The sequence below is a fragment of the Haliotis rufescens genome, unplaced genomic scaffold, assembly GCF_023055435.1.
Source record: "Haliotis rufescens isolate VD_foot unplaced genomic scaffold, xgHalRufe1.0.p SCAF_10, whole genome shotgun sequence".
Lineage (NCBI taxonomy): Eukaryota > Metazoa > Mollusca > Gastropoda > Lepetellida > Haliotidae > Haliotis > Haliotis rufescens.
The window spans coordinates 28,351,679-28,379,653 of record NW_025963780.1 but is presented as its reverse complement, the minus strand read 5'-3'; the positions used below and the strand labels follow the sequence as shown (position 1 = coordinate 28,379,653).

Sequence of the window (27,975 nt, the reverse complement as noted above, 5' to 3'; positions counted from 1 at the left end):
TTCTCTCACGGTGAGGTAGACTGCAAGGTGGTATGGGGCGCCATTTTGAAGGCGCTGATATGGCGGCGAGTGGCAAGATGTTACGGAGTATCGGCTGTGTGTTATTTCATTGCCACCTCGTGCTGTCGCAGACGACAACAGGTCTTAACGAGGTATAGTTGTCCTATTCATCTACACGCTGCCCATTTGAGTGACGCATTATCGACCTTACCAGGTGTAGCTAGCGTTAATACCCGACCTTTGATTTTACGTTTTTTGAGGACGGAGATGTTTGACCGACTTTTGTCCATTTTAAGTAATTATTTGCCAAAATATCACCACTCTCCGTATATAATATTTTGCGAATCATATATTCAGTCACTTATGCTGCGTCGTTGGTTAAATTAAAATTAGAAAGACTACCTTTCGGCTGTAGGGGCTTTGCGGAAGCCAAGTGGTTAAAGCGTTCGCTCGTAACTCCGATTTCCCACATGGGTAGAATGTGTGAAACCCATTTCTGGTGATATTGTTTAAACCACACTCGCTCATTTTGACTGAAACTTTTTGCATAATTGTGTTTACTATATACTGTATTGCGATTCAATTATCTTAAGCATGCACATACTATTTGACTATTGTTTAACGCCACACCCAGGAATCATCCAGTCAAATCAGTGATTAATATTGCGAACAACTATCCGCGTCGTCGGAGTACAATGACACGCCATCAACCATGTCAACGAGCCTGATCACCCGATACATTAAGTCCCCTAATGGAAGCAAGGTTTAGGTTATAGGATACTAAATCCAACACCGAATCCCTACGGGGGAAGGCACACATTAAGTCACTTTGTTTTGATTGCTACAGTCTATGTTAATGTTACATTAGAAAGACAACGCTTGGTCTTTGATGTGACTCCTCCATTACGACCTCCCTTGGGTCATACCCAATTAGTCGTGCCCCATTTTGTCATACTATCATTTGTTCTACGAGGGCGGGTCAAAATCTTCTAAGCCTAACAAACAAAACCAACAATTGTGAAAGTGTTTTTAATTTTATTTTGCAACATAATCTCCCTGCTTTTCAATACACTTCTTATGTTGGTAGTGAAGCTATGTTTCTGAAGCAACCATGACAGCCTATTCAAGGCAGCTTTGAGGTCGTCGTTGTCGTCACAGCGCTTTCCACGAAGGGGTGTTCTTTCAGTTTAGGAAACAGGTGGAAATCACATCGTGCCAGGTCTGGCGAGTATGGAGGGTCAGGAAGCCCTTCGAACTCACATTGTCGCTCAGCAGCCTTTGCAAGTCGTGAGGTGTGAAAAGAGGCATTGTCATGAAGTTGTAGAAATCCATCAGTCAGCATTCCTCGCCGCTTTTCTAGGATAGAATCTCTCAGGCGATGAAGCAAATCAGTATAGTAGGCACCGGTTATCGTATTTGGATTATCTGGATTTATACCCTTTTCATCCCAGAATACAGTGGACATAACTTTCTTCACTGATTTTGAAGACTTGAATTTCTTTGGTGCCGGAGAGGTGAAATGGTGCCATTTCATGGATTGACGTTTTGACTCTGGATCTTAGTGGTAGACCTATGTTTCATCACCTGTTACTAATCTTTTTTTGAATTTGACGAAATCCTCCAACATTAGCTCTAAATTTTCTCTGGCAATGTCAGTTCTTTTTTCTTAACATAAAAAGTTAGAAACTTTGGCGCCCAACAAGAAGATGTCTTATTCATCTGTAAATGTTCATGAATAATAGTTTCAATGGATCCATGGCTTAGACCTGTGTCTTCCTCAAAATCAGCAATAGCAATACATCTATCGGTCATTAGAAGTTTTTCGGACTCCTTGATTAAATCTTCATTGATGGAAGTTGAGGGACGTCCAGACCTTGGGTCACCATCAAGGCTTGTTCTCCCAGCCTTAAACAGAGCTGCCCAACGTTTAACAGTTGAATAGCTAGGGCACTTATCCCCATACATTTGTGACATGTTGTCATGGATTTCTTCGGGAGTACTTTTCTCTAAAGTAAGAAACTCGATGACTGCTCGGTACCCGTTCTTTTCCATTTCTGTCTCCATTTGGACTCCAATCACAAACGGCCTATAGGCACGACCTCAACAGACCAAATGCACTTGCAATGAACTTCTCAAACAAGAGGCTGTATTGGTTCGTTCACTTTGTTATGGCCCAAAGTTAGTCAGGCTTAGAACTTCGTAAACACGGTCACCATTACGCAAGACTAAACTACGTGTAGCCAGGGAATCACAAGTCACGTGTGCAGGCGTGGAACTACATGTGATAGGCGTTCAACTTTTCGAAGACTGACACAAAAAGTAGCAATTCAATGTTAATATTATCAATTAATAATTATATCACAAAGACGTATTTTTAAACAGTTCAACTTGTTAGTTATTTTAAAGTATATATATCATTGTGTTTTTTAAAATTTTATAGATAATTTTGTTAAATATTTATGTATGTGTATGTGCGTGTGCGAGCATGTGTGCAAGCGTTTGTGTATGTATGTATGTGCGCGCGCGCGCGCGTGTGTGTGTTTGTGTGTGAATGGTGTCCACATGTGATTTTCAAAAGATGTGGTTCGCACTGGATGGACATGTAACTGAAATATCTTCCTTGATCACGAAGTACACCATGGGATATAATATCATATTACCTATAATGGCAAGGATATCAACATCGAAAGTTATTATTTTCTGTATTTCTCGCCGAGTATGATTATTTTGCTTCTTTCTGATTGGCTAATTCACCAATAGTTCCACGGTTTTTAATGTTTGTGAGGAGGCCCTTAGTAGTGTGGCGTCACAACCACGCATTTTCGCAAATAACATGACGTCATCCATTGTTCATGACGTCATTTCAACAGTGGATTGACTGAGTTGATCAATCGACAAACCACACCCCAAAGGCAATTTTCAAAGACAATGGCCGATCCTCTTCAGAGTGTGAACCGATATATCCACTAGTGATCACAATGCCCACAGTTGCTACATTTTCTCAAAAAGACAGACTATGGGTAATACAAAAATAGCTAATCGCAACTCGTAATTACGGATTATATGTCCATCATGAAATAATGTTGACAGTCTTAATTACAAAATGAATTCACCCGAGACAGTTAATCCGCAAGTCCTCATAAAGCCAGCAGGTAAGTCTGGAAGTACACACTCCGAGCTATATATAAGATGCAAATAGTTTTTTGTAGTGTCGCGTGTCAGAATGACATAGTAGTGCGGACGGGTGAGGCTATGGCGTTACACGTGATCCACCTGTCTCGCGCTGCAGCACGTGCAGGTCAAACACGTGACTCAAAACTTAACGGCCATGTTAAAGCTGGCACAAGGTGGATATTAATACTAGATTTTTGAGGTCCTAACTCCCGGGTATCTTTTGGTGACGCTGCAAGAGGTGCCTTATGTCACCTTCCCACCAAGGCCCCTGTTTATGGAACTCTGCATTTAATCCGTAGACAGAACCGATTGCAATCACGTGTCATTGTTCACGTGCCTGACAGGGTGTTTGAAGTCCATGTTATCGATAGTTGCAGGGGATGTAGCATGGATAATATCCAGTCATGCAAACGTTTGGTTACGCGTGCCCAGCAATGATGGCCTCATTTATAATTTATCATTATCGTGATTTTAATTTCATATATAGGGAGTGAAGCGGGATTAAAATGCCCAGTTCACAGACGTTGTGAGACAGCGGGACAAGAAACTGTAGCATTTAAGTTATCTCATGACAAGATAAAAATTACCATACTCAAATGCTATCCATCCACATACGTATTTAGACCAGGTACATCGTTAACCCGTTCCTCTGATTATGTTTCAAGGTTTGTCAGCACCTTCTCTGTGTCACTCCCCTCTCTGTGTGTCTCTCTCCTCTCTCTGTCGCTTCCATCTCTGTGTGTCTCTCCCCTCTGTCTGTCTCTCCCTTTCTGTGTCTCTCCCCTCTGTTTCTTCACTCTCCGTGTCTCCCCTCCTCTCTGTGTGTCACTCCCTCTCCTCTCTCTGTATGTCTGTCCTCTCTGTGTGTCCCTCCTCACTCTGTCTCCCCCTCTCTGTGTCTCTCCCCTCACTGTGTCTTCCCCTCTCTCTATGTCTTTCCTCTGTCTCTCCCCCTCTATGTGTTCCCCTCTCTCTGCGTCTCTCCTCTCTATGTGTCTCCTCTGTGTCCCCTCCTCTCTGTGTATCTAACCTCTCCTTGTCTCTCAACTCTCTATGTGTCTCTCCCCTTCTCTGTGTCTCTCCTCTGTGTCCCTCCTCTCTGTGTATCTAACCTCTCCTTGTCTCTCAACTCTGTGTCTCTCCCCTTATCTGTGTCTCCCCTTCCCTGTCTCCACCTCTGCGTGTCTCTCACCGTCTCTGTGTGTCTCTTCCCCTCTCTGTGTGTCTCTCTCCTCTCTCTGTCTCTCCCCTCTCTGTGTCTCTCCACTCTTCATGTGTCTCTCTCCTCTCTTTGTGTCTCTCCCCTCTCTGAGTGTCTCATCTCTCTCTGTCTTTCTCCCTCCCTCTCTGTATGTCTCTCCCCTCTCTGTGTCTCTCCACTCTTCATGTGTCTCTCTCCTCTCTTTGTGTCTCTCCCCTCTCTGAGTGTCTCATCTCTCTCTGTCTTTCTCCCTCCCTCTCTGTATGTCTCTCCCCTCTCTGTGTCTCTCCACTCTTCATGTGTCTCTCTCCTCTCTTTGTGTCTCTCCCCTCTCTGAGTGTCTCATCTCTCTCTGTCTTTCTCCCTCCCTCTCTGTATGTCTCTCCCCTCTCTGTGTCTCTCTCTCCCCTGTGTGTCTCTCCTCTGTGTCGCTCCCCACTCTGTGTCTCTCTCCTCTGTCTTTCCCCTCTCTGTGTGTCTCTCCCCTCTCTGTGTTTCTCCTCCTCTGTCTGTCTCTCCACTGTGTGTCTCTCCTCTGTGTCTGTCTCGCCCCTCTGTGTCTATCCCTCTCTCTGTCTTTCCCCTTTCTGTGTCTCTCCACTCTCCGTGTCTCTCCCATCTGTCACTATCCTCCTCTCTGTGTGTCTCTCCTCCTCTCTCTGTGTCTCTGCCTACATCCCCCCCCCCCCCCCCCCCCCCTCTCCCCCTTCTCTCTTGTTCTCTCAACATACATGTACATGGGGTATTCTGTGTGTCATATTGTGATGCATTCATGAAACCCAGTGAATCACACCAGTGTTGATCTGTTTTGAGGACACTGGTTTTGAAGTCTCACAGGAAATTATATTTGAAACACCTCCCTCGTGTCCACTTAGAATATATCCATTTCCTTAGTATAGGTACTTTAATGCACGGAGTAGAGTGTCTCGCCTCTACCTAGCCACGCAGAGACGACAATAACATAAAATCTGTTCCCCGTTGACTCGTGTTTACTCCTACCACGCTTGCTATTCATGTCTTGGATACACATGTACTCACAAACAACCCACATAATAACCGCCAGGTGTCAGCAGACTGGAGCAGCATGGGGCGCGGATGCGGTGGGGGCTGACTTGATTGATGCATGTCATCGTATCCCAGTTGCGTAGATCTATGCTCATGATGTCAATCACTTGATTGCCTGGTCCAGATCGCCGCCACACAGCTGTTAAAATTTCTCAGTGCGGCGTTAACAAAAAATCAAAATTAAAAAAAAAAAAATCTCCACTGTCCTTGAACCCCGATGACGGACGCAAACACGAAGTGTACTAAGGTTCTGAGTCATATTGGCTCCCGGGACTCCTACTCGTAACTGTGGGGAGAGAATTAAAATCTACCTGCAAAGCCCACGAAGGACGTTAATACGTGCACGTACCAAAACGTGTCCTCGTGCGCGTGTACTTAAAGCTAATCGGAGAGTACAAACTTAGTGAAGGGACATAAAATCAACCACACCACGCGACAACATGTTCACGCCGCTCTCAGCAATATTCCAGCTGTAATATGTCAGGCTGTATATAATCGAGATCTAGATTACGACACGACCCATATATATAAGGGAAACAACTATGTATGTTTGAAATATGTATTTCAATGGAGCCAAACACATTTCCTGACCCATAACTCATTATTTTTCAGGGCAGCCAGCGTTTCCACGATACGATAAAATGTTAAAATCTGAGAACTGAATTATTCTTTTCAAGGATTTTCGGGTACCCGTTATCGTATAGAAGACCCCCTCCCTTCTTAATGACAGAAATGGAGTGCTGCACATTATTTTTATGGCTTTCATTTGTCAGTGGTCGATTTGTCAGGCTCAGTGAGTGAGTGAGTGAGTTGGGTTTAACGCCGCTTTTAACAGTATTCCAGTTATATCACGGCGTGTCAGCTTAATGTGGGAGGAAAGCCCGAAGTGATGCAGGTCACAGACGTTTACCACTTCGGTGAAACCCACGAGCACGGGTATGGTGCTGACAAACCTAGAAACATAATCGGGGCGAACCGGGATTCGAACCCACAATCATAGGTTTCTGGCGTGCCCAAGGGACGCAACTCTGCACAGCGAATCGCGGCGCCTTAGACGACTGGGCCACCCGTGCCCACCGTCAGGCTCAGTGACTCGGTTGCCATCGTGTCATCGTATCCCGACTGCGTGGATCATTGCTCAAACTATATGTTCACACTCGATAATTTACAGGCCACCATCATACAGCTGGAATGTTGCTGCGTGGAACTACAAACTGTCAAATTAACAAAATACTTGAGTAATTATGTTTGCTTCTGTTGCAGGTGAACAAGGCCCAAATAAACAGCGACAACGGCATTTCCATAGAAACCAAGGTGTTAGGCCCTCTTCGGGTGTGGCATCTCGTGTTCGCGATAGCGTCATTCCTGTTGACGATCAGTGAGTACAGGACTCGTCTTTCTAAACACCTGCATGGTCTAGTAAATAGAGCGTCGGTGGCTTGATCCCCGGCCGCGTCATACCAAATGACGTGAAAAGGTGATAATTGTTGTAACCCTGCGTGGCGTTTGGCATTAAGCTTTTAAAACAAGAACGGTCGGCCCGGAGTCAGTGTACTGTGTCTGGGTGTTGAACTGCAGAATGGTTTCTCAGTGAGCTTGCACTAGAAAACCGTACTAGTATACAAGCAGCCACACACGCACGCACGCACGCACGCACGTACGCACACACGTGAATAATTGAAATATTCTTTTTCACCTCACCGTCTATCTAATGATGAGGGGGCGGTGGGGTAGCCTAGTGGTTAAAGGATTCGCTCTTCACGTTGAAGGCCCGGGTTCGATTCCCGACATGGGTACAACGTGTGAAGCCCATATCTGGTGTCCTCCGCCGTGATATTGCTGGAATATTGCTAAAAGCGGCGTAAAACCATACTCACTCACTCACTCTAATGATGAAAACGTTAGTGCTTTCGTTCGATGTAAGAACCTTGGACCACCCTGGTGAACCGCGCCGACGGTGGACCCCAAGTTAACTTTGATTGACCATTGTCAGCACGTGTTAACTGAATTACGTCATACATCGGTTGCCCTTACCTATTGCTTCTGGGGGTGCGACACTCTGGTTATAGTAGCACCCTCCAAGTGACGTCAACATTATAGCTGATTGATAAAATCATAAATAAAATCGTTTTAAGGAATATTATTAACTAGGCATTGATCGTATTTATGTATTCTGCCAGGTGTATTCTGTGGGTCAGGGAAATTTCACTTTCGATTTTTGATATAATGGGTTTCCAAGAGAATTGTTGTTGGTTTGTTGTTTAACGCCGCACTCAGCAATATTTCAGCTATATGATGGCGGTCTGTAAATAATCGAGTCTGGACAAGACAATCCAGTGATTGATATCATGAGCATTGATCCACGCAATCGGGATCGATGGCATGCTTCAAGCAAGTCAGCGAGCCTGACCACCCGATCCCGTTAGTCGCCTTTTACGACAATCATAGTCGCCTTTTACGGCAAGCAAGCATGGAAGATAAACCGTTTTTTACAGTATTTTTTCGGTCACGGCTCCAAGATATATATTCTTCGTCTCAAAGAAAGAACCAAACAATTATCAGTTTCTGGACAGTGAAATAGAAATTGGTGATAATATCAGTAAAATATTTCACACAATTCGATTAACTCTCCTTGTCCAAGTAGAACTTTCGGTGAGTAGTAACCTATCCGGGATAAACAGTTTTGTTGAGGAAAGCTTTTAGCATAAGGTCCATTTTGATATCTTCGAACATTAACAGCTAGCCTATAAGCCTACTGCAACTACACTTGGTACATGTATAGGTCGGGTGAAGTAGTTTCACTGGCGCGAGAGACCCAGTCGTATAAGACGCCGAAATTCGCCCTTCAGAGTTGTCTCCCTTAGGAATGTCAGAAACCTATGATTGTGGGTTTGAATCCCAGCTTCACCCATGAGTTGGGTTTTACGCCGCTTTTAGCAATATTCCAGCAATATCACTGAGGGGGGACACCAGACATTGGCTTCACACATTGTACCCATGTGGGGAATAGAACCAGGGTCCTCGGCGTGACGAGCGAACGCTTTAACCACTAGGCTACCCCACCGCCCGACATACTGTTGAAAGCGGCGTTAGGACTCACCCTCTCTTGCTGGATGCTGCTTGTTTCGGACACCTTACATGTCAGTCTGTGTCAGCTCCCATGTGTGGCTTGAGTAGATCCCGAATCGTCTTTGAGTATATACATGCATGGAGGCTGAATAGTCAGTTGAGGTGAGGTGAAATGGGGTTTAACGTCGCGTCCAAAATTATTGCACTTATATAACGACGTGCATGTACGTGTGTGTGTTTGTGTGGTTGCTTGTACTAGTCCGGACGGATGCCGATTTTATAGTGCTAACCCACTGAGATACCATGCCGCAGTTAACATGAATTTCCCACTCAGACACAGTATACTGATTCCGAGCCGATCAGTCCTTGTTTTAGCCCCTTAATGCCGAGCGCCAGACAAGGTAACAACAAGTGCCATCTATAAACGTCTTTTGGTATGACGCGTACCTTCCGCTCTCCGGGCGGACGCTCTACCACTAGACCACAGAGGCGGTCAGACTGTATATCAGGCTTGTCATGGAAGATTAAAGCTGAACTTGTTTCATCAGAAATTCTATATTTCTAGCATACATCAAGGATTTTGAGTATAATCACACCACAACACAGAATACAGATTTAGCTACCAGTTTGTTTATGCCATGCGTCTGCACTGTGTGATATTTTGATATTTCAGCCACAATCGTCTGCTGCTGTTGCGACTTCCGGATTCCCAGAACGAGGCAGGAAATTGAAGAAAGCTACAAGAAGAGAGTTGATAACTCCAACTACATCAAATACCTGGATCAGCTCCCACAGAATGTACTCAAGAACAGACCTAAAGGTAAACAGACGTTTGTAAAGTCATTCTGAAGAAAGACGTTGAGGTTGTGTTTACAGCAGGGACCGGCCATTATGCATTCTGGTGATGGAGGGGGCTAAGAATTTTAGAAAAAAAATTCTTTCAGAAGGAGGAATATTTTCATTTGCCCACCGAACAATATTTTTCAGACAAATGTCATGTCCCGTGATTTAATTTTGGGAAACACCTGATGCTATTTTCAAAACAATCCCACCCAACCCAGAATATGAAATGGTCGGCCCCTAAGTGATATAGAGACCACAGGACTGTCAGGCTGATTGATAGCAGATACAGCTACACGCTTCATTCGGAGAAAAGGCTTTCTTTTTAAGTCTTGAAAAAACAGGAAGTGAACATTCATTACAGCACTAATCAAATGACTCACAAAACCACCCCTCTTTTCCAAAGATGTGTCCACGTTTGCTTCCTTCCTCAGAACATTCCAACACGTGGAGTGTTTCATTGAGTTAAATTGCATTGGCAGGCCCTTGGTCTCTCTTATTTTGTCTGTAATCTGGATGTTGTAGTCTGTTGTCTGTTTCAGTTTTAGAGGCAGATTTTTATGTACATTAATTCCAAGTCTTTGAAAGGCATTTAGAAGTGGGGGTAGAAAAGGTCTTCAGCAACCCATGCTTGCCGTAAAAGGCGACTATGCTTGTCGTAAAAGGCGAATAACGGGCTCGGGTGGTCAGGCTCGCTGACTTGGTTGATGCATGTCATTGGTCCCAATTACGTGGATCGATGCGCATGATGTAAATCACTGGATCGCCTGGTCCAGACTCGATTATTTACAGGCCGCCGTCATATAGCTTGAATATTGCTGAGTGCGGCGTTAAACAACAAACCAACCAACCAACCATTTAGAAGTGATACAAACAAGGAAGAGAATTTATGGATTTTTTTTATTATGAGGAACACAATGTTACGGAGTACATACGGAGTTCCTCAGTTGTGTTCCTCATAAAGAAGTTGACATCCATAAATTCTCTCCCTTACAATAATTCTGTCTAATAGGCTTGTCAGCGTTGGACTGGGTGCTCTTTGTATTCAGTATTCATACTCTATTAACTATAATGGAGAAATACCATAATGGATAAAGATGTTTGAAGTAAACGCTATGTCCCCTTTACGCCTATTTACATAAATCTAAAGCTACTTGACCATTGAACAGCACCCAAATGCTTTAGGTCTAAAGTGACAAGTGACCTACATACGCCACTATTGACGAATACTAAACCAATTTCATTACTGGCGACCCGTGAAGGTCCGGGGTAGAATAGGTCTTCAGTAACCCATGCTTGTCGTGAAAGGCGACTATGCTTGTTGAAAGAGGCAAGTAATCGGGTGGTCAGGCTCGCTTACCTGTTTTATGTATGTCATCGCATCCCATGGGTCGATGTTCATGATATCGATCACTGGATTGTCTAGTACAGACTCGATTATTTACAGAGTGCCGTCATTTAGCTTGAATATTGCTGAGTGTGGCGTTAAACAACAAACAAACAAACAAAAAGCATTGCTAGGCCTGTTGACGTGGGAGGAAAGCCTCAGGTGGCGGGTGTCCCCCGTCGTGATATTGCTGGAATATTGCTAAAAGCGGCGTAACACCATACTCACTCACTCACTCACTCTTGTTCTGCGCACGCCTAGTCTGGAATGTTGCAGCCTGTGTCTTCTAGTGCTGCCGTTTCCATGTTTTCGGCAGCGTGCTCTCAGATTTATGATGGTGTTTCTCAGTTGCATCGATTCCTTGTGTATTGTAGACATATGACATTTTTTTTGTGGCAGTATGTCAGTTTTCATTGGAAGGCCTGATCAAGTAGACACGGGGTGATATAGCTGAAGTAGTGTTCATAGAGGAGTTATACCATCCAAACACTATCTTCCTCTGACAGCCTTAGGTGGATAGTGTATAGATAGTGGATAGTCTGCCCGGAGAGCCGAATGACGAGGTATCTCAGTGGGCTAGCACTATAAAAACCGCTCGCAGAGAGACATACACAATTCACTTCGCACGTTAAACCCCATTTTACCTCACCTAACTTTCTCTTAAGATTCCCATGAGTTCCCAGTAAGATTAATATCTTCTCAATGGAGTGAGTGAGTGAGTGAGTTAAATTTTACGTCGCATCGGCAATATTTCAGCTATATAGCGATGGAACCTAGGTATGAGATTTAAGATATCTGTCGAGAAAGGACAGTAGAATAGTAAGGTATATTACAGTTTTTAAAAAAATAAAACAAACCAGATCAAAAATTTAAAAAATCATATAGTTATACATAGATTAAGTCTTTTCAATTCAAACAAGGCCATAAACCACCAATAACCAAAGTTAGACCACGTTACTGGAGATCATGGGGACTTACAGTACCTATGCTTCCTGCATGATTCCCCAGCAGGGTTTATGCCATCACTTTGGCTGAGTGGAAGGATGGTGGGTCTTGCTGAGGTATATATCTGAAGGGGATGTCCACCAACATGTTCCACATCAACACCACCAACATGTTATGTCTGTTGCAGATCGGGGCAATAGAAATAATTCAGAAGACGAAACAACCCCCGAAAGGCCGAAGAGGACATCGCGAGTCGCAGATTCCTCCCAGAACGTTGGTATCAAGACAAAACTTACTAAGGGGGGACACCTCGCCGTGGCTACACCTCTTGCAGTTCACCCCGGAAGTGTCATGGAAGCCATGTCGAAAATGAGAAGGAACGGTGAGTTATAAAAACTCTCGGTGACCCCGCGTACTGGCGTCAGGTTGATGATATTTGTAGTTTCTAGTTTGTAGTCAGCACGTTACGAGATCAGAATTAATGGTAGCCATCGACAACTCATTCCAAGAGCTGCTTAATCTCTACACGTGGTTTACATTATCGTGCTAATTTTAGAAAGACTCGGTTCTTCTAATAATCATAACATGTTCCGACACTGGTAACATGTGCAGAAAGGGAGCTCCACTGTGTCACGTGTTACTGTAGGTCTTCCGTCCGTTGGGTATCGCTCGATGAAGTCCTTTAATTAGGGGACACCATAATTAGATCTCTGACATAGTCTCGCTGGTTCATAGGGTGTGCAGTAACCGAAGGGCTGCAAACCTCATATTCTGCTATCAGATCATCAGAGAGTCAATGTTCATCGTATGTGTTAAGTATTGATCAGAAGCCATATTGTGTGATCTACGTTTCCCACTTAAAAGACTATTCTCAATGATCTGACGCCCATGTCTGCTTAGATCTAGCATTGACATGTGTGAGACTAAGGCATTGTCTTTTTGGTGCCACATGGTCACAAATCAGGTGGATTTAAACATTGGTCGCGGAGTGTAGTTGCATGGGTCAGCCTGAGTTTATAGAGCTTCGGCCATGTGGTGTATCCTTTTTTTTCATAACTTTGTTCTAAATATGCCTCTGTTCAACCAGCAGTGAATGGGAGTGTTAACTTTCTAGCGTCTCACGGGCAGCTTGGGTTCCATACTCCCCAGGGAGCTGAGAATGCACATTGAGTGCACACCGGTCCATTGACCGGGGTAATAATAATGAAGCGTCTTTGTGTATGTAATCTGGCGCAATATAAACAGACTTCTTCTGCTAAATTGATGTACGACATAAATTGACATCAGCCTACGTTATGTTTGAGAGACTTGAATCAATCTTGCTGGGCCTGCCAATTAGCCGAGTTTAGTCCCCCTTTAAGGGGTTAGTGTAATCCTCACAGAACAGATCCAGGATTTCGGAAAAAAAACATGTCTGCTAAGTAAACAAAAAACACATGCCATTTTAGGGTTTGGATACGTCAGTACCACGAAGTTAGATGTCTAATTCCAGAATTTCAGTTGAGCTGAATGAAGTGGTTGAATGGAATACATTGAAATTGTTTGAGCAAGGTATAAACGCGTCTCATGAAATTTATAGCTACCATACAGTCGCCTCTCCATGTTGGTTCCAGCAAAGACGTATATATTTATATACTTTTTGGGTCGCGGTTCCGAACCTAGATCACCATCCTGTTATCTGTTATCTGTTATCACCTTGCCGCGCTTGTTGATTACACCAAAGTGATAAACATCGCATTACTTTGAGTTTTCAGTCAAGTGTAATCAGATCCATCGTGACCAGTGAAGATCCGGAGTAGAATTGGTCTTCAGCAATCCATGTTTGCCGCAAACGGCAACTGTGCTTGTAAGAGGCGACTAACGGGATCGGGTGGTCAGGTTCGCTGACTTTATTGATGCATATCACCGTATCCCAATTGCGTGGATCGGTGCTCATGACGTCAATCACTGGATTGTCTGGTCCAGACTCGATTATTTACAGACCGCTTTCATATAGCTTGAATACTGCTGAGCGCGGCGTAAAGTAACAAACAAGCAAACAAACAAATCAATCGTGGAAAAACTGAGATACTATTCAAAGCACCATTAAACCCGACTTCCATACAATATTTTAAAGCCCAAGTAGTTATTTCAGCATTCCAGAACCCGGCCCAAAATACATGATGAGTTTGGATTATCTGATATAAATTTATTTGCATATATTCACAAAATGTACTATACATATCCTTTACTCCTATTGAGGCAAAAGACACATTACGATTAACCCTTTTGAAATATGTAAACGTGATATTTTAATAATTACGATATTTGACAAGGTAAACGTCACACCAGAAAGACAAATCTACACGTATGCACTCATGAGACCCGATAAAAACTAAAATTACACGAAATCGCAGAAATTCACAAGAAACGTCTCAGCCCTTCAAGGTTAGTTTATCTGATTGAAATTCATTGATTGGCATTTTCGGGAAACATTGAACGCCTTTCGTATTTCCACTATCAGTCCTTTATTAAATATTTGCATTCTTCATCTATGATGCTACAGTGTCCAAATATTCTCTTCGACCTCTAAAACAGTGCTTCCGACATATCTTCCTGGCCGTCACATCGTGTCACATCAGCCCGCCAATGAAGACCCGTCTCCCACGACCTCACCGGCGCGTGGGTGGGTGACATTGTCCCGATCACGTGAAAATAAATCTTGAGCTTCATTTAATCTTCCACTTAATCGGATCCTAATTACTAAGCCGAAGGGTTGATTGATCCGGTGGGACTAGCCACGTTTGGTCGTCAGCTCATCCTGTCTCTCAACACACAATCTGCAAGTGCTGCTAATCATAGCCCGAAACTGCAGGCCTGCATCACTACTGTCGGCGCTCCTGTACATGCAGACCCTCGTTAATCCGGAGTGAGTGAGTGAGTGAGTATGGTTTTACGCCGCTTTTAGCAATATTCCAGCAATGTCACTGTTGGGGATACCGGAAAATGGGCTTCACACATTGTATCCATTTAGGGTATCGAATCCGGGTCTTCGGCATGACGAACCAACGCTTTAACCACTTGGCTACCCCACCACCCCCGTTAATCCGGACCTTATTTTTCTATTTTGAAATGAATCATTTGGGTGATTATATTATCATTCCTTTCATTGCTGTAGATATAGAGCGGGGTTTTGTGAGTGAGGTGATTTCGTCCCTTGGTAGAACCAGAAGCCAAAGATCGTGGTTCGAATCCCAGATGGGCCATAACTGTTGTCATGGGATTTACCATAGTGTTTAGCGTCGAGTGTGGTTTGTGGTTTCCTCCCAAAACAGGCTGGAACTAAACTCACTCACCCACCCACCCACTCACTCACTCACTCACTCAGATCGGCTGTCCAAGCTGGTTTGATTTTCCCAAATACCACTTTGTCTTGTAAATTAAGGCACAGCCAACGTATTTCAGACTGCCATCACATATTGCTGAGACAACAACCAAACGTCATGCTGGATGGCCAGTTCAAAAGAAGCGCAGTTCGCTAACCACTCTAAATGGTGATCCCAATAGGAGCGCAACATACGTAGCTCGTTGTCTTTGTCAAAGCGGTAACCGTCTGAGACCTGCATCCTTTCGGGCGTTCCACCAGCATCAAGCTGACACGCCGTGATAAAATTGAACTACTGTTTAAGCGGCATCGAAACAGCTCACCTACAAACTCACATAATACAGAACGGCCTTTCCCTGTTGTGTCTCTCTAAGCAGTGTTGGTTCATGGAACTAGGCGTCACACTTCGCTGTACAGAGTTACGTCCCTTAACCGTGCCAGAAGCCTGCGCTGGTTGGTTTGAATCCTGGTTCCCCGATCACGTTACTAGGTTTTTCACCAAAGTGGGAAAGGTTTACCGCCTGCACCACTTCGGGCTTTCCTCCCACATCAAGCTGACACGCCCCAGTCGTCTTAGGCGCCACGATTCGCTGTGCAGAGTTGCGTCCCTTGGGCACGCCAGAAAACTATGATTGTGGGTTAGAATCCCGGTTCGCCCCGATTATGTTTCTAGGTTTGTCAGCACCATACCCGTGCTCGTGGGTTTCACCGAAGTGGTAAACGTCTGAGACCTGTATCACTTCGGGCTTTCCTCCCACATTAAGCTGACTCGCCGCGATATAAATGGAATACTGTTAAAAGCGGCGTTAAACCCAACTCATTCACTCACTCACTCACTCGCCTTGGCAGGAATATTGTTGAAAACCGCTGTCAAACTCAACACACTCTCTTAAGGGAAAAAGTAAAGGCAAGAACAACCAAAAACAAACGATCGCGATCTATCATTTTGACGACTTTTGACGATAAATGTTTGACAATGTTGTGTTAGTACAACCGAAATCAATGCTGCAGAGTTTGTACCCTGTGAATTCTCTGAGTCATAACGCCCCCGACAACAATCTCCTTTGTCCCTGACAAACCATTTAGCACTGTTTCATCCTTTGAACCTTTTTACGGACAATTATAAAGGAATGGCATCAAAGAAACTCAAATCGAATCTCATTCTAAATTAGATTTTCGAGTGTAACGATCGATTTGTGAAGCCAGTGCACAAAACATTGCAGCTAGCACTGTCGTGCTTCCCATTGATGTAGACGAACTGACAGTAGCTTTAACACTAAGATCATTTGTTAATACGGACCCCTAGGACCCACTCAGCGTCTCTAGTGTCAAAACTCCCACTGTCAAATGCTGGAAACCCGTGAGTAACATGTGACCCAAATACATAACAAATTGACTTTGTGCACACGTTCCACAAAGCGATTTTGTCGCTACGACTGTCGTAAGGCGAGGTGAGGTGAAATGGGGTTTAACGTCGCGTCCAAGATTATTGCACTTATATAGCGACGTGCATGCACGTGTGTGTGTGTGGCTGATTGTACTAGTCCGGACTGATGCCGATTTATAGTGCTAGCTCACTGAGATACCATGCCGCTGTTTAATATGAATACCCTACTCAGACACAGTATACTGACTCAGAGCCGACCAGTCCTTGTTTTAGCCTTAATGCCGAGCGCCAGACAGGGAAACAACAAGTACCATCTTTTAACGTCTTTTGGTATGACGCGGTCGGGGATCGAACCCCGGACCTTCCGCTCTCCGGGCGGACGCTCTACCACTAGACCACGGAGGCGGTCTTGACTGTCGTAAACCTATGGTTTGGGAGTTAAGCGCTGAGAAAGCTTTGTCGAACGGGGCCCGGTCAACAACTTTTGTTTTGTTTGTTCGTTGTTTGACCCGCACTCAGCAATAGTCCAGCTATATGACGGCGGTCTGTAAATAATCGAGTCTGGACCAGACATCATGAGGATCGATCCAAGTCAGCGAGCGTGACCACCCGATCCCGTTAGTCGCCTCTTACGACAAGCATCGTCGCCTTTTACGGCAAGCATGGGTTGCTGAAGACCTATTTTACCCCGGATCTTCACTGGTCCAGTGTCACAACTATCGGCACAGCTTCTTCACTGAATGTATCGCTCAAAATAAACTAGTTATTCTAAGAAAATATAATACTGTTTGACACAAAGCCTCCAGCCAAACGTATTTAATTCATTTGTGTCGCTTATATATCTCATTGTGAAACGAGTGTGTGGCGGCATGATCTTGACCTCTAGATGAGGTGAAATGGGGTTTAACGTCGCGTCCAAGCTTATTGCCCTTATATAGCGACGTGCTTGCAAGTGTGTGTGTGTGGCTGCTTGTACTACTCCGGACGGATGCCGATTTTATAGTGCTAACCCACTGAGATACCATGTGGCAGTTAACATGAATTTCCCACTCAGACACAGTAAACTGATTCCGAGCCGATCAGTCCTCCCGTTCCACGAGTGAGTGAGTGAGTGAGTATGGTTTTACGCCGCTTTTAGCAATATTCCAGCAATATCACGGCGGGGGACACCAGAAATGGGCTTCACACATTGTACCCATGTCGGGAATCGAACCCGGGTCTTCGGCGTGACGAGCGAACACTTTAACCACTAGGCTACCCGACCGCCCCTCCCGTTCTACGAAGCGACCTTAGAACAACCACTATCCTAAGCCTATGTTAAAGTGTGGAAGTTACGATCATCTTAGAGTGAAAATCTTCGTGGCACGGCGCGCTGGGCTCTGTGAGAAATGCTGTCTTAGCATTCAGTTTCGTGATTGGGGGTCGTGTCTGAGGCCTGCTTTGTCGGTCTTCTCCCCTCTCAGCCGCGATTATCTGGTTTCTCTCGCGCCTCTAGTTGTTGTGGACAGACTGATGTGTCTCGGATAGAATCAGATTTGTTCCACTCGTGAGCAGCTTGTTGAGGATTGCCACACCGACATACCTTCGTACGTAAATTGGTATTTCTGGAACCGATTTTTGCTTGCAAATATTTTGTTTACCACAGCTTTGATTGGACGCCACTGATTGTTACGCACCTCTTATACAGTCAACACATGGCATGATAGTACACAAAGGTGGGCTTTAGTCAGTAAATGAGTTAATGAAACGTTGCATTTACATAACATTGCATAATTGTTAATTTATCTTTTTATGATTATGAGTTATTTAAAAAAAGAAAAAAAGAATCTTCTCTCCTGTAATAGAGGGGACCCGTGGAAGATCCGGGGAAGAATAGGTCGTTAACAACCCATGCTTGCCGAAAAAGGTGACTATGCTTGTCCTAAGTGGCGACTAACGGGGTCGGGTGGTCAGGCCCGCCGACGTGGTTGATGTATGTCATCGATCCCAATTGCGTGGATCGATGCTCATGATGTCAATCACTGGATTGTCTGGTCCAGACACGATTATTTACAGACCGCCGTCATATAGCTGAAATATTGCTGAGTGCGGCGTTAAACAACAAACAAACAAACACAAACCAACACACAAACAAACAAACAAATGTAACAGAGGGCTGGGGGCATCTTCCCGATGCAAGAGAGTTAACTGACTTTAAAAGTCCAGTTTCCACCCTTACCGAACTAGGCTGGAATTATTGAGTTACATTTTGGCTGGACTAACGAGTCTATGCATAGTCCAATCAAAATCGCGCACCGAAACTTTTTTTGCAAAGTAAGAATTAAACTTATGTCATAACTTTCAGATACACGACTAAGAGTCTTACATAAACTGAAAGGGTATATCCAATCTGATTGAATTAGATCTGTCCCTACCATACGATACCCCCCTCCATGGTACATGTTGTATATCGAACTAAATAAACAAACAAATAAATAACCGAATTGTGTAATAATTCAGCAAAGTTAGATTACAAAGTCATTTGAAACATTTTGCTTAGACGCAGGAGAAACGCCTCCTGGTTAAACAGCGTCATAGATGAGGTTTATCGAAGAGCAACTGAATAGCTACCATAGGGGGTACTTTAGAAATAGCGGCGAGGCATTAAACATGCGGCCCCGCTTGACGCTGAGGGGATCACGTTACGGGCACCTGTCGGCAGTGGCTGATATAAACGAGCGCCCCTCTTCCTATTATCTGTGCTAATCATTGTTCCTGCTGCTTCCACACTGCAGCGAGGTGATTACAAGGCGGCAGATGTAAAACGCGGGTTGTGTGGGGGCCTTCAAACACACAGCTAGGATAGGCCACATTAGGAACAGATCAGTTGGCTTTCTGGGGATTAAAAATAATCATTAAATAGTGTTTGTTGGACATGCTGGATGTGTTGTGAGAAAAAAAGAAATTAATTTATGCGGCTCCTACTTTTAGAGCAAAATAACAATGTCTTGAAGCATCCCTAGTCCTGTCTTGAAGTACCCTCAGTCTAGCCTTGAAGCACCCCCAATCATGTCTTGATGAATCCTCAGACTTGTCTTGAATCCCCTAGCCTTGTCTTGAAGCACATCAGTCTTGTCTTGAAGCGCCCCCAGTCGTGTCTTGAAGCACCCCGTCTAGTCCTGAAGCACCCTCTGTTTTGTCTGGAAGAATCTCAGTCCTGTCTTGAACCCCAAGCCTTGTTTTGAAGCATCACAGCCTTGTTTTGAAGCACTCCCAGTTTTGTCTTAAAGATCCTCGTCCAGTCTTGAAGCATCCCCAGTCTTGTCTCGAAGAACCCCGTTCAGTTTTGAAGAACCCGTCCAGTCTTGAAGCACCCCCAGTCTTGTCTTGAAGAACCCCCAGTCTTGTCTTGAGGCATTGCGTTTACACCCCCCCCCCCCCCCCAACACCCCCCCAGATAATAAATTGCCGGCCTGGAAAGTTGTTATTTGTTTCTCATAATGTACGTTTTGAATGTTTTGCATGCGAAATTCGGCTCCGCAGCTTTAGAGTTATTTTCATTTCCGGTATTGTATTTGTTCCACTCAAACTCATAACGTGACCTGTAAAGGGATGTCCTCAGATCTTTGTGTAGCGGTAGCGAGAACTAAGATCTGTTTTAATTGGATTATTGTTGCTCCCGGCTTACCTCAATCGCCCTATTCACATCGGCCAATATTGAGATATTGATTTATCTGTTTCACGTTACACGATTTGGAGGCAGTCGTGACGTTTCTCGATATTAAAAAGTATACCTTATTTCCGTAAATCACGATGGCCTCCTTTGTCTAGTGGAAGAGAGCTGAAGGTCAGAGGTTCGATCCCCGGCCGCGTGATACCAAAAGACGTTAAGAGATGGTACTTCTTGTTACCCTGTCTGGCGCTCGGCATTAAGGGGCTAAAACAAGAACAGGTCGTCGCGGAGTCAGCATACTGTGTCTGAGTGGGGTATTCATGTCAAAGTCAAAGTCAAAAGAAGTTTATTGTAAAGGCCACCGGCCCATATACAAGAAAGAGTTACGCATATAGATACAATCATACATGTTACTCATTGGAATATACACGTTGTTTGATTAATTCATTTCTTTTGGCTAATGCATGCTTAATATAAAGAGAAAGATTTAATATATTTGATTCGTTCTTTGTCGTCAGCATAACTACAAAGGCGTTTATCGGTGACATTGCTATTAAATAATCTTTTATATTTTTTTTCGGAGATCATTGTAAAATGGACAGACAAACAAAAAATGAATTTCATTTTCTATCTCTAGATTACACAATGGACAAATTCTTTTCATTTTTTCAATGGACAGTTTACTTCCTTCATTTACAAATAGGTCTAGCAAACCAAATCGATATTCAATTAACTGTTTTCTTAAGTTTTCCGTAGTGAGTACTGATAAATATATTTCTGGTTGAAGTAAAGTCTTGAAAGTTTTGTAATATTCATAACGTGAACTATCCTCTAAAGTGGAGTGTCATTCTTGGTAGAACATAGTTATACACCGATTCCGAAATTCATTAAGAAACATATTTACATTTCCAACTGACTGACATAGCCATATAAGACCAAAACCATGCGAAAATAAAGATTTCTTATATGCGATGTCCAAGTATTCTTTACCATGTTATCTAAATGTAGAAGCATGTTATAAGCTAATTTGGGGAGACGTTGTTCATGCATAGGAAGAATTTTAAACCAGTACTTTGAATATCTGATCTGAGAGTTAATATATAATGGGTATCTACCACATTCACCATAAACCATGCAATTTGGTGTAGAAGATCCGACATAAAGAAACTTTTTACATGCTAATAAGTGAACCTTCTCCAAACAGTCATAACGTTGAAATCCCCATACTTAAGAACCATACAATAAAATTGGTTGTATCTGGGTATCAAAAAGCTTAAAGAAGATATTAGGTGACATCGATCCCATTTTAAGAGAAATAGACATTACACTTATTAAAGAATTCTTTGCACGCAAGGACAAGTCAAGGGCACATTTTTTCCAATTCATTGTGTGTGAGAACCAGATTCCTAAATATGAGTAGTGATCTTCTATATTGACTATCTGACCATCGAATGATTATCTCTCTTTCGACGCTATTGGACCACCTTTTCTGAAGATCACAATTTTAGTTTTTTCCAAAGTTACTGATAATTTCCATTCTTTCGTGTATGTACTTATTTAATATTTAATTGCCTTTGAAGACAAACAACAGTATCTGACACTAGAACGACATCATCTGCGAAAAGTAACATTAATATTTCTATCAAATCTGGAAACATTTGGATACCATTTTACCACTGGCAGCTATTTCGTAATATAATTCATTAATGAAAAGTGAAAATAAGATCGGACTCACAATACAGCCTTGTCTTAGGGCCAAAGGACAATAAAAAAATCTGTTAAACTATCCCCACAACGAACACATGATCTCACATTAGAATACATTGATTTTAGAATAGTAAACATTTTCCCACGTAAACCGGCTTTTCGTAAACATGTCCATAGCTTAAAGCGATTGACAGAATCAAAAGCCTTTTTAAAATCTACAAATGCTACATACAGTTTATGCTTACGCCGTGACAAGGTTTTTTGAATAAGTGCATAAAGTGTAAATACATGATCCAGCTTGAAATTCAGGAATTTTATCACGCATGGTCGCTCATTTTGAAATTCTATTGTTTAATATTGTAGCAAAAACTTTTCCTCAAATGCTCATTAATGAAATACCTCTATAGTTATCTGGGTCACTCCTGTCTCCATTTTTATGCAGGTGAATTATTATAGAACATGACCAATCGCTGGAGAAAACTCCATTTCCAAATAGCTTATTGATGTTAAACTGCGGCATGGAATCTCAGTGGGTTAGCACTATAAATCGACATCAGCCCGGACTAGTACGAGCAGCCCTCTCTCTCTCCCCCCCCCCCCCCCCCCCCCCCCCCGCAGGTTTTGCAAAGTACGTGAACCGTGATTTGAAGCACTTCGCAAGGTAAGACCCGTTGTTATTACAATATAGAATCATGATTATCAATCAGATCATCATGATGACTGGCCACTGCTATTTATATTAAGTAAATACAAGTGAAATGGAAGGTGGAATCTGATTGGTCAATAGGTGGGACATAGAAGGGACATAACTCGTAATAGCCACTGGTTGCGCTACGATCGAACCACGATCGGCAAGGTTCGGTAAGGGTAAGAATGGGATTTTATTAGTCAGTTTACCCTCTTAACCCTGGAGGATGTACATGGCCGATTCAGTATTATGTTCTATGGTTGGTGTCGCTGGGACATGGATCTTAAAATTAAAACTCGACTTACCTACCCAATTTTATTTATAAAAAAACCTTAATGAAATTAGGACCACTTGGGGTATTCACGAAAAATGAGTCCTAAGAGGACACGGAAATGACATCAGAGCAGCTAAAAGGCATTTCACGCATGCACAAAAGTCTTTTCCGGCAGTTGACCACTTTCATGTTATCGCCGCCATGCCTTTTGTCATAAAACTATTATTGGATCGGACACAGGTTAACTTACATGGTCGTCTTAAATATACACATTGTTTCATTGCATAATCATTGCATGATTTCAGAATCAGAGAGCAAGATAAGCATCACAGTTGAAAAAAGTGCACCAAAATGGCAATATACTCACTGATAAAATCATTTTTAATCCAATATTACTCATTTAGTAATGGTTTTATTGTCCCAAATCATGTTTGTTGAATAGATCGTAAGAGTTGTAGAATGAATGGGATGGCGTCAGTGGCAGATCCTTGATTTTGAAGAAGGGGGGCCGGGGGAGGAGCACATACTACTACTACTACTACTACTACTACTACTACTATACTACTACTACTACTACTACTACTACTACTACTACTACTGTTCACGATGTGCGGCGTTAAACAACAAAGAAACGAACAAACAAACACGAACGGTCTTGTCCGAGTGCGCTGTTAACGTGTAAGGTGTCAGAAATGAAGGGAGCATCCCTCCCCTCTCTGGGTCCGCCAGAGCACTTTATTGCTTGTCATAACGCAAAATAACGCTGCTCATGATATCACGGGGTTGTCTGATCAAGACGCGATTACTAAGGCCCCGGGATGTAGCGGGACAATTACTGACCTCGGCGTTAAACAAAGAAAGAAACAAACAAAAAATATATAGTATTCTGAACCGGGTCCCACATACAACTAAATCTGCTTCTTCTTGTATGGACAAATAACCACATTTTTCGAGACGACGGTATCAATTTCCATCAAATTGTTCGAAAACGGATGCAAACAAAAGCGCTGGTTATTTTCGCCACGACATAAATTGCTAAGAGTATTTCGATGCCCAGTGACTGAAAGCCAGTCTAAATAGAGCTAGATACCTCCGTCAATATACCGGACAATCAAAGCCGGAATGTACACCGACGCATTTTATATATCACGTTTTACGACGCCAAACATGCCACGTTTTAAGACCGAGACGCTATTGCACACGTCACAGTAGAGATTCATCTGCAAGTGGTGTCGAGACAGGTTGTACTCTGGTTCTCCAACCTAGCTCATTTGATGAATAATTACACCCCCGCCGTTAACCTACTTCAAGTTACAGTTTTAACCCTTAGAGCGCGTTCAGTCGGGACAGCTTTATTACAGCGATGCCACACAGTGGCAAATATTCTGGGAAACCATTAATCCGGAAACGTCTCGTGGGGTTATTTTGGTCCTTTTATTACGGTCTATGGTGGGTTGATTTAATTTTGCTATTAACAACGGAGTGTAAAAAGCCATGTTGAACTCGACTCGAAGTTTGTAGCTGGAAAACTTAATATCAGGACAGAGAATCGTATGTACGGAAATTAACATCGCTCGATACGTCTTACTGCTCCATCAGCTGACGAAGCTGACGACGCGCGGTGATCTGATAACGTAAGGGAATGGATGCTATGCGCCCCAAACTGCGTGAAACTGAAGTGCCATTAACATTGAAGCACGTGTAGCACCTGTAGCACATGTGGTGTCACCTTGGGCAAGTGACTCCGAAATGTGCCTCTGTTCACCCAGCAGTGAGTGGGTACCCGGTAGGATCAGATGGTATTGTGGCTGTTAACCTTAGATCGCCTGACAGGCAGCTTGGGTTGTATACTCCCCATGGAGCTGAAAATGAAAATAAATCGAGTGCACACTGTTTCTTTGACCGGGGATATAAGAATGTAGCGCCACGAGCATTCACTAGCTGAAGAGTGAGTGAGTGAGTGAGTTGGGTTTAACGCCGCTTTTAACATTATTCCAGTTATATCACGGCCTGTCAGCTTAATGTGGGAGGAAAGCCCGAAGTGATGTAAGTCTAAGACGTTTACCACTTCGGTGAAACCCACGAGCACGGGTATGGTGCTGACAAACCTAGAAACAAAATTGGGGCGAACCGGGATTCGAACCCACAATCATAGGTTTCTGGCGTGCCCAAGGGACGCAACTCTGCACATCGAATCGCGGCGCCTTATACGACTGCCCCCCCCCCCCCCCCCCCCCCCCCCCGTGCCCCCCGTGCCCCCCGTGCCCCCTGTGCCCCCTCACTTGCTGAAGAGAGTTTGGGGCATTATAAATGGACTTATTATAAGTGAGTTTGGTCTACCGACGCTTGGTGTGGCAGTGATAGCTATAGGTGGGAGAAAATCCGAATTTTATGCAGCCTTAGACGTTTGACGTTCTGTTGAAACGTTGTCTGATGCTGACAAACCTAGAGTGAGTATGGTTTTATGCCGCTTTTAGCAATATTCCAGCAATGTCACGGCGGGGGACACCTGATATGGGCTCCACGCATTGTTACCATGTTGGATATCAAACCCGGGTCTTCGGCGTGACGAGCGAACGCTTTAACTATAGGTATCTGACACTGGTCGTAGATATTTACCGTTTTCATAAAAGCAAACGAGCACTGGCATTGTGCCAACAATAATAACATGGAATTCGAACATTGAATTGGCGGATCCTGACGACCGAGGGAACAGGTTCAGGAAAGCCACAGTTGCAGCGCATCAGTCTACTCGGCCACCTCGATGAGCCGAATGAAACGTCACTATGTTTTCAGTGGCTTTATTGTTATACTACGGAAGCGTAGTGGGGCCACGGTGAAATTTTGTTGTTGTCTAAGTATCTCCTACGTAGGACTTAATATCTCCAACGTAGGACTTAGTATCTCCTACGTAGGACTTCGTAACTTCTGCGTAGGACTTAGTATCTTCTGCGTAGGACTTAGTATTTCCTACGTACATGTAGGACTTACTATCTCTTACGTAGGACTTAGTATGGCCTAGAATTACTATCTCCTACGTAGGACTTACTATCTCCTACGTAGGACTTAGTATTTCATTAGGGTTTGTTTGTTGTTTAACGCCGCACTCGGCAATATTCCAGCTGTATGACGGCGGTCTGTAATAGTCGAGTCTGGACCAGACAATCCAGTGATTGACATCATGAGCAGCCTGACCACACGATCCCATTAGTCGCCTCTTACGACATGCGTAGTCGCCTTTAACGGCAAGCAAATGTTGCTGAAGACATATTCTACCCCGGATCTTCACGGGTCCGATCCGTTAGTGATCAGAGAGCTGGGCCTGGTAACGTCACTTTCCAAATGAAGACGTTGTAGAAAATGTGTCCACGGTATGTACCAAAATAGAAAAACGATATGACACACTGGATGATATAGTCCACTCCAACCCCATCATTCAGATGGTATCACTTTCTTTAGGTATCTATAATTATCTCCCCTCCCACCCACCCCTGCCGCTAGGGAGAGCAGATTAAATCACTTACTGCTATTTACCGAACGTTTTGTCTGGCTTTGGCCTATCCTTGCCAGTGTTTCAGCATTCTCATTAGAGCCAGGCCGTAGATTAAAGATGGAAACCTTGAATGAGATGCTCTTCAACAGACGAACTCGAGAACAGAAGCTCAGACCAATGTGACCCAGCGGATTGATAGATCGTTATAGCTAGGAAGTACATCCACACTTGCTTGACATTCGAGGCCTGCTTTTGGATCGAGAATCTCTACAAGAGTGGACGTTCAAATATGAGTTGAACAAATTGCAGCTATTTCTACTTGTTCCATTACATATTGACTCAGGAGAATGGTGTGGGTCTGATTAACAGAAGGTTGGGGGACACAGCCGACTGTGCGTTTGTCGTTGGACAACTGTCATTATGCAATCTGTTTAGTTAACGTAATATCGGGCCATGTCCCATGACACTCATGATACAAGCCCCCCCCCCCCCCCCCCCGGAGATACTGGGTTGGAATAATTTTTATTGGTCCCCAGTCCATGCTTGTTAGAAAGAATTGGTCTGTTGTTAAGAGTCTGGGGACTGGCTGATTGCGTGTCTTACAATATCAATCACTGGGTTGTCTGATTCAGACATACAGGCTGGGATATTGGTGAGTGTGGCGTTAAACATCAGACAAGCAAATCAAACAAATAATTAATGCTAGAGCTTGAGCGGTGACAGGTACCAGACCACGGTATTTATTCCCTGTTTAACGCGTAGTGACATAAAATCCATGTTAAACTGTGGTATGGTGTCTCCGTGGGCTCGCACTGTAGAATAAACTTAATCCGGATTAGTACACACACACAGAGACACAGACGGACACACAGAGACAAAGACACACACACATAAACATATACACACACAGACAGGCACTGATACACACACAGACCGACAGACAGACACACACTCGATAATTTACTGACCACCGTCATATTGCTGGAATAATGCGGCGTTTAACAACACACACGCACGCACGCAGGCACGCGCGCGCACACACCACACTCACACAGAGTGTTAAGTATATATACCACATAAAAGAAGTTGAAGCAAACTCGATTCTTTCAGACGACTAGAGTTAATCTGTCATGCCATTGTCTAGTCATAGTCGGGTGTCATTTTTGAGTAGCATATAAAAACTAGTGTTCGAAACATTTTCCTAACTATCACTAATGTTAATATTTTTCTTTTCAGCTCGATCCAGGCCTAAACAAACAGCAATGGCGAAGGCAATGACAACACTTCCGGAAACAGATATGAATGAAGACACGTGACACCTCACGTCCAAAGTCGGCATAGGAATTATTGATGTTCTATCCCGACTTATTGCTTTACTCATCTAATACCAATAGGATATTGTGGGTTCGAATCCTGAAATGATTCGTCATGATCATGATCGACCCTTGAAGTAAAATAGGTCTTCAGCAACCCATGCTTGCCGCAAAAGGCGACTATGCTTGTCGTAAAAGGCGACTAACCGGATCGAAAGGTCAGGCTCGCTGACTTGGTTGATGCATGTCATCGTATCCCAATTGCTTGAATCGATGCTCATGATGTCAATCACTGGATTGTCTGGTCCAGACTCGACTATTTACAGACCGCCGTCATATAGCTTGATTATTGCTGAGTGTGGCGTTTAACAACAAACAAACAAACACACATAATCATGATCATTGTTTTATCAGCA

At 43.7% G+C, this 27,975-nt stretch overlaps 1 protein-coding gene across 1 annotated transcript; it reads left to right on the top strand.

Moving 5' to 3' along the window:
- On the top strand, positions 1-27,812 carry LOC124135127. The gene is made up of 5 exons (XM_046500324.2): positions 1-152; positions 6,704-6,818; positions 9,183-9,329; positions 11,869-12,063; positions 27,483-27,812. The coding sequence occupies exons 1-5, from the start codon at positions 33-35 to the stop codon at positions 27,560-27,562; spliced, it is 657 nt and encodes a 218-aa protein (XP_046356280.2). The 5' UTR covers positions 1-32; the 3' UTR covers positions 27,563-27,812.
- The last annotated feature ends 163 nt before the right edge of the window (positions 27,813-27,975 follow it).